We start from the raw sequence: 8,130 nt of genomic DNA on the forward strand, positions 1-8,130 counted from the left end.
ATTCAAATATAATTATTATCATAATTATTTTGAGTAGAACTTTAATTATTGGAGATGCAGGGGATCGAACCCTGTACCTCTCGCATGCAAAGCGAGCGCTCTACCATTTGAGCTATATCCCCTTAATATTTTAGTTAATGTCAAAATAATAAAATAATAATTTTAAAATTCTTCGTCCGATAAAGATTACAAGAGAATAAATCCAGACAATATTAAATTTTTTAAATTAATTATATTATAAGATAAATATTTAATTATTGTGATCACTATAACAAATATTACTATTAATAACAAAAATTTAATAATAATAACGATTGTTATTATCATTGAAAATATTTTACAATAATAATTGTTACTATTAATAATAATAATTTTTTTTATATTAATAATAATTTTTTTGTAAAATACTTATGACTTTATAGTAATAATTTGCAATAATATATATATATATATATCGCTGATGTAAATTGATGACAATAAATTTTATACTTTTAACAGTAAAAATTTGTACAATTAAATTTAACCTTTATTTTAGTTGATATTGAATCAATGTGATTCTCGCAATAAAGGAATTAAAGAATGACTTGAGCAATTCAGTAACAAGTGGTCTACCACCCAACGTCATGTTTCTTTTCTCTTGAAATTAAGGCAATGTATGCAAAAATATACACACTTTTCTCGTATAAAATTAAGGCAATGAGTCTTATAAAAATACTTCAATTGCCTTTCCAATAAATTTCAGTGATTTCTAATTTTTTTTATTCATTGAATTTCGATCAAAATTTAAACTCGAAATTATTCTAATTTATGAGACTATATTAATTCACTATTATATTTTACTATATATATTAAATTAATTATAAAATAATTACTGACCAGTATATGTAATTACGAAAATTTTCTGTGTTACTGGTTTATGATACCATCTTTTAACTATCCCAGGTGGTGAAACATCTGCAAGAAATTTCCACACTAAATCTAATAAGAAAAGCATGCAAGAAGAGTCATCTGAAAATAAGCCATACGTGGTTGATAAGCAGTTTATATACATGGAGACTGGATTAATTATATAATTTGAAATTTTAATAAAGGTTTTAGACCTCTACTATATAAGAGTAAATTAATTAATTAATTAATTAATTAATATTTTTTTACATGTTGACTTTTTTCAAAACAATTACTTAAAAAAATATTTCAAATGAATTCTCACACAATCATATTATTTATAGTTAATCAACAATTGACACATGTATTCATGAATGAATGGCGCTTAGAATAATTAAAAAAATATTTTTAATTTACAAATTTTAAAATATTTAAAATTTTATTTTGTTTATCTTCACTATTTTATTAGAATGATATTTATTAGATATGTATTTAAAATAAAATAAAATTGAATTAAAATTTATCCTTAAATTAAAATAAAAATAATGAAATATTAAATTTAAATTGCTTTGATTCAAAATTTTTATTTATTCAAATAGAGATTAAGAATAATCTTTTTCTATCTCTATGGTCTCTAAAAAAATTGAAAATGAAAAGAATCAAAATTAAAAAATGTTAGTTAATATTGCAAAATTATGAAATTTAAATTGCTTTAATTTAAAATTTTTATCTATCCAAATAGACATTAAGGATGATCTTCAAATAATCAAAATTTAAAAAAAAAAAAGAAAATGTTAGTTAATAAACAAAATTTTTATTGATTCCAATAAATTGTTTTTCTAGTATGAAATAAGTAACACATCAATACCGCCTCATTTAATAAAATTATTTAAAAAATTGTCATGTGTAATCAAATTATTTTAAAATTTGAAAAATAAAATTTTAATTTAATTTGAATAGACATATAATTATTCAAAATTTATGGTAAATTTAAATTGTATTTATTATATTTAATAGGATAATATATTTTAAGGATATAAAATATAAAATTAAATATTAAAATATGTTCAATGTGTTAGCAGGACGACTTGTTTTTGCTATTTTTAAGTTTTTAAAAATAAAAATTAATAAAAAAAATTAAATTAATTTTTTTTTATAAAATTCTAATTTCTAGACATGGAGATTGTAATTTCAAAAATAAATTTCGAATTAAACACATGATAAAACATATATTTGACGAGGTTATTCTTGATATGGAAGAAATTTCTTCGACAAGTTAAAATATTTTCCTTATGATTTGACTTCAAATAAAACTCGATTAATCATAAATAAATAAATAAATAAAATTATTGATTAAATTATACTTAATATATTTAGTAAGAAGCTTCTTTGATAATACATTTGAAACATTGAACATGGAAGTTTCTTCAAATTTGCAATAGTTAAAAAAGAAAAGAAATTCAATTTGTTGGTAAAAAAAATATATTGATCCTATTTATCTAGCACTAAAACTTAATTAAATGAAACAAAATTTCATATAAATCTCAATAATTAGTTCATATTATTATCATTGTTTTAAAATTCAAAATGCATGAATTTAAAATATTATGAAAACTAAATTAATCCATTAAATTCCAAGACAGTTGGGAAGGATATTCAAGATTTTAAAGTAAAACTATGATAAGTTTTATTGATGACGACGATCTTAACGATATATGTCTGACAATCCTATGGAAGCTAAACTAGCTGACTTTTTTTACCTTCTATAAAAGCAGAGTCAATATTTCACATTTGAACTTATAACAGACTTTGCTGAAATGGGAAGCAGGAATTCTTTCCTAGTTTGGCTTCTTCTTGTAGGGCTCACCTGTAGCTGCCTAGTTGTTACCTGCCATGGCACGTCCCAGCAAGATCGAAAGGTTTCGCATTTTCTCTTGCCCCTCTTTATATATAGCTCCTAGTCTTATTTCTATGAATTTAATGACTTCTATTTCTCTTTTTCTTTTTAATTGTTTTTGTGAATGACTTTCATTTCTTTCTTTTTTTTAATATTTTTGTGATGTCTATTGTATCGTTACTACTATTGAGTTTATTGCTTCTAACTAAGAATTTATATATTCTAAGCTTTAACAATAACATCTGCAGTCTATGATAGAGTAAATTTGAATAATTCATAATATCTTTGATTTATAATAGAGCAGGTTTAAATAAATTTTTGTCTCATATATCAAAACTGCTATTTGTTCTCTTTGAAGAAATAGAAATGCAGGATTTTTTTTTTCCTTTATGACTTCGAAAAATATGAGTCAAATTATTTAAAAAAATAATAATTTTATTCTAATCAGTAGCTATGTAAGCACATCCAACTTAATTTTTATAGATGAAAAAATTTATAAGTGAAATTTGAGATTGAGATAAAATTACTAAAATTAAAAGGATTACCATTAGGCCTTATTATTATTAGAAGGTTATATTATAGCATTGATTATTAGAAGGTTTATATTATAACATTAATCTGTTGATGCAGGTGTATATTGTATACATGGGGGACCGTCCAAAGGCTGAATTTTCTCCATCAGCACTTCATCTCACTATGTTAAAACAAGTTGTTGGCAGGTTGATAGTTCATTTATCAGAATAATGTATAACTTAAATATATATGTTGTTCTACAATGAGTTAAACGATTTCAGTGTTTTTCTTGTAATGCAAGAACTTATTAATTTAATCTCTCTGACATCCCATTTTCTTAATTAAAATATTTTTCAAGCATAAAAAACAAATAAATATTGATGTTTCTAAACCTAACTTGGTAAATCCATATTGAATTGATCAGTGGGGCACAAGATTATTTACTCCACAGCTACCACAGGAGCTTCAATGGTTTTGTTGCTAAGCTAACCGAAGAGGAGAAGCAGAAAATGGCTGGTAGGTGTATGCAAACTTTTATTTATTTATTTATTCTCTCTTATTAGAGACAAATTGAAATTTTTATAATTTTAAAAATGATTCCCGTATCATTAAATTAAAATTTATTAATTTATGCAACTTTTTTATACGTAATTTTTTTTTCTTTTATTATGACATAAATTTAAAATTTTGTAATTCTACAAACGACTCTGATATCATTAGATTGCATGCAACTGCTTTTAGAGAAATTCCATCTTGCCTTTAACAATTCTTATTATTTTTTATTCTTCTTTTTTGGTTAGGGATGAAAGGTGTAGTGTCTGTGTTCCCTAATCAAAAGAACAAACTCCTGACAACAAGGTCCTGGGACTTCATGGGCTTCCCCATGAATGTTACCAGATCAACTACTGAAAGCGACATAATCATTGGAATGCTTGACACTGGAATTTGGCCAGAGTCTGAAAGTTTTAATGATGAAGGATTTGGTCCACCTCCAGTAAAATGGAAGGGCATTTGCCAAGAACCCTCCAATTTCACCTGCAACAAGTAAAGCCTTAAAATATCATAGTTACAAGATGATTTTTGATGGATTTCTATCTAACCTCTTATATAATTTCTGTGTGCACTCGCAGCAAAGTAATTGGTGCTCGATATTACCACAGCCAAGGGAAAGTAGATCCTGGAGAAATCCCTTCCCCTCGAGATTCAGAAGGCCATGGAACTCATACTGCATCGACAGCAGCAGGGCACGTAGTAAGCAAGGCGAGCCTACTAGGCCTTGGATCAGGCACTGCTCGAGGAGGCGTTCCTTCTGCTCGAATTGCTGTGTACAAGATATGTTGGTTTATTGGCTGTTGGGATGCTGACATTCTTGCTGCATTTGATGATGCTATTGCTGACGGAGTTGATATAATATCTCTATCAGCTGGAGGGTGGCCTAGAGACTATTTTGAGGATGCAATCGCAATTGGAGCTTTCCATGCAATGAAGAATGGGATACTCACATCCAATGCTGCTGGTAATGAAGGCCCTTCTAGGAAATCAGTGTCAAATTGCTCTCCTTGGTCTCTTTCTGTTGCTGCTAGCACCATTGACAGAAAGTTTGTCACCCAGGTGAAATTAGGCAATGGAGCAATTTATGAGGTGAGAGCATACACGTTTGAGGCTTGGATATATTCGAACTTTAAACACCCTTTGAATATTTTCATGTACACCATTTGATTATTGTGTCATCTATCGGATTGGGGACTAAACCTAAACCACCAAATTTCATTCTTCCATTGCAGGGAGTTTCCGTGAATACTTTTGACCTTGGAAATTTCACGTATCCAATCATCCGTGGTGGGGGCAAATCAGACGGGTATAAAAAGATGTTGAATTTATAGGACTTCACAGAATTGTATTCAGATTCAAGATTCAGCAGATCTAAAATTTAAAAATGATGTACTGAATCATTATTCTGAAGTGCAGGTACTGCAGCATAGACACCTTGAACACGACTTCTGCTAGAGGGAAAATAGTTGTTTGTGATGGTTTCAGTGAAGAAGATGCAGTGTCTTTTGGTGTAGCTGGAGTAGTAACGGAAAATGATAATATCAAAGATGCGGCCTCCACTTACGCTTTACCAGAGTCATCAATAAGCTATAGCAATGGAACAGATATCGTGAAGTACTTGAACTCGACTAGGTATATCTGAAATTCTCCAATAATAGCATCTCAGTCAGAGTGCGGATGAAGTCTATTTTAGTATTGATTTCGTTAAATTAATTCTGTGATCTTTCACCAGGAAACCAACTGCTACAATATTGAAGAGTATTGAGTATAAGGATAAATTAGCCCCATACGTAGTCTCATTTTCCTCGAGGGGACCTAATCCAATAACAAGTGACATTCTCAAGGTAATAGAAAATTTGTCCATTTTCTTTTTCATCTACTCTCCCTCATTTTTTAACTTCCACTCCTGCCACCTGCAGCCAGACCTTACAGCCCCTGGAGCGGACATTTTAGCAGCATGGTCAGAAGCTACTACTGTGACAGGAGTACCAGGGGACAAAAGGGTAGTTGCATACAACATAGTCTCTGGTACATCCATGTCTTGCCCTCATGCATCTGGTGCAGCTGCTTATGTCAAGTCATTTCACCCAAAATGGTCTCCTGCTGCCATCAAGTCTGCTATAATGACAACAGGTGAACCTATACGACTTGACTCATTTGTCACTTCTAGTTTAGTTAGTATTTAATCAAAGAGGAAATGACATCTTTGAAGCTACTAAGATGTAATAATCCCATGAACGAACTCTTTTTTTTTTGCAGCTTATCCCATGAGTGCTGCTGCTAATAAAGAGGCAGAGTTTGCTTACGGATCAGGTCATATAAATCCTGTAAAGGCCATTGACCCTGGATTGTTATATGATGCCGAAGAGATTGATTATGTCAAATTTTTGTGCGGACAGGGGTACAATGCTACCCAACTTAAGCTTGTAACAGGGGACAACAGTGCATGTTCTGAAAAAACAAATGGAACAGTGTGGGATCTAAACTACCCTTCTTTCGCTCTATCTACCCTATATGGGAAATCTGTAACTCGCGTCTTTCACAGAACTGTCACAAATGTTGGGTCGTCGTCATCTAGTTACAAGGCAATTATAAAAGCTCCATCAGCTCTTAGTATCAAAGTTGAACCAAGTGTTCTTTCTTTCAAGTCTCTTAGAGAAAAGCAATCCTTTGTTGTGACCGTTGAAGTTACCCCAAGTGAATCTGCAAACTCCTACTCTGGTGCTTTGATTTGGGATGATGGGGTGCATCAAGTGAGAAGTCCCATTATAGGATTTGTTACCAATCCTAAGAAATAGTTTGGAATTTGCAATTTGATTACTTTTTAAAAAAAAAAAAAAAAAACTTTTCAACTATGTACCAATGCAGTTATTTGTTCAGTATGGCAAATGACATTTCAACATAAATTCAAATTATTCAAACATAAATTATTATTATTATTATTATTATTAATAAAATATGCCATTTCAACAAAATCCACTTATAAGGCAATTGTGAAAGCTCCAAAAGGGCTAAAGATCAATGTTAAGCGTGATGTTCTTTCTTTCAAGAATCTTGGAGAACAGAAAACTTTTCATGCAATTGTAACAGCGAAGATGGGTAATGCTTCAATTTTCTGGTGTTTTGATTTGTGTAGATGGAAAGCATCAAGTGAGGAGCCCTGTCCTTGCCTACGTTTTATCCTAATGATTCTTGATCCTGGCATAGTTAAGTGGGACGAGTCGCTGAGGATTTTACTTTTCTTCATTTTTTTCATAGCTCATGTCATTTTTATTTTTATTTTTTAATCTTGTTTTGGAGAATTCTTCTTCTTCATTTCTCGAAGGATCGCATTTATGAATGATCCATTATTTAAAATATGTATACATATTCCAATAGTAAAATGGAGTAATGGAGATGCAGGGTATCAAACCCTGTACCTCTCGCATGCAAAGCGAGCGCTCTACCATTTGAGCTACATCCCCTCATTGTTTATGCTATTTAAATAATCTATTGTCTACAATATTTTTAAAGTAAATTTTCTTTTCCGGTTTAATTATAATACAAAATTTTCTTGTTTATATTATTCTAACATTTTTATATAACAAAATTAAATTTTGCCTAGTTATTTTTTTTTATTTATAAAATTTAACAATTCATTAATAAGTATCATATATAAGTATAACATAATATTCTCATGAGAGAATAAAATGCAAATATATAAAATTAAAGAATTTTTGTTTGGAAATGATCTGGTAAATAATAATAATTTTCTAAATAATAGTTGATCATTTTTCATTTTTTATGACTAAAGAAACATTCTATAACATTCAAAGGAACTTGTTACCTTTATGAGCTGTTGAAGAGTTTAAACTACCAAATGTTAACAAAAGAAAAATATGCAATTCCATTAATAAAAAATTATTACGCATACTTTAAAATCTAAAATCTTCGACAAAAAGAGTTAACATTGTATTTCAAACTCCCAAGATGCCCATTAAATACAACAAAAAATAAACAAAATCCTAATAGAGGAAAAAAATAGGACTTGAATAATATGAGAGCATGATCCTAATATTGAGAGAAAATCTCATATTTATTTTTAATGAACACATATTTAAAGAGATAAATTCAAATTTATTCAAAATGGACATATATAAATTTTAAAGTTTATGAAAAAAAAATAATAGAAATAAATAAAAAAAGCGATCTAGGATAAAAAGAAAAAAAAAAAAGAAAAAAAAGGGATTACAAGAGAAGAAATCGACATCAAGATTAAATTTTCCATTAACTGTATTATAAAT

The 8,130-nt window shown here is 29.0% G+C and overlaps 1 protein-coding gene and 2 non-coding genes across 3 annotated transcripts; 1 reads left to right on the forward strand and 2 right to left on the reverse strand.

Moving 5' to 3' along the window:
• Positions 1–49: 49 nt before the first annotated feature.
• TRNAA-UGC (transfer RNA alanine (anticodon UGC)) lies at positions 50–122 on the reverse strand. The gene has a single exon. It is a non-coding gene; the product is annotated as a tRNA-Ala (tRNA).
• Positions 123–2,662: 2,540 nt separating this feature from the next.
• LOC110641399 (cucumisin-like) lies at positions 2,663–6,673 on the forward strand. The gene is made up of 10 exons (XM_058135315.1): positions 2,663–2,804; positions 3,413–3,501; positions 3,720–3,811; positions 4,096–4,339; positions 4,426–4,936; positions 5,080–5,153; positions 5,264–5,479; positions 5,580–5,691; positions 5,767–5,980; positions 6,107–6,673. The coding sequence occupies exons 1-10, from the start codon at positions 2,703–2,705 to the stop codon at positions 6,643–6,645; spliced, it is 2,193 nt and encodes a 730-aa protein (XP_057991298.1). The 5' UTR covers positions 2,663–2,702; the 3' UTR covers positions 6,646–6,673.
• Positions 6,674–7,238: 565 nt separating this feature from the next.
• On the reverse strand, positions 7,239–7,311 carry TRNAA-UGC (transfer RNA alanine (anticodon UGC)). The gene has a single exon. It is a non-coding gene; the product is annotated as a tRNA-Ala (tRNA).
• Positions 7,312–8,130: the final 819 nt, after the last annotated feature.

This window comes from Hevea brasiliensis, chromosome 14, assembly GCF_030052815.1.
Source record: "Hevea brasiliensis isolate MT/VB/25A 57/8 chromosome 14, ASM3005281v1, whole genome shotgun sequence".
NCBI lineage: Eukaryota > Viridiplantae > Streptophyta > Magnoliopsida > Malpighiales > Euphorbiaceae > Hevea > Hevea brasiliensis.

Bases quoted from the DNA above. Each gene is read 5' to 3' on its own strand.
- LOC110641399 (XM_058135315.1), top strand. From the start codon at position 2,703: ATGGGAAGCAGGAATTCTTTCCTAGTTTGGCTTCTTCTTGTAGGGCTC. The intron at 2,805-3,412 runs GTTTCGCATTTT...CTGTTGATGCAG, and splicing joins CGTCCCAGCAAGATCGAAAG to GTGTATATTGTATACATGGG. The intron at 5,981-6,106 runs GTGAACCTATAC...TTTTTTTTGCAG, and splicing joins GTCTGCTATAATGACAACAG to CTTATCCCATGAGTGCTGCT.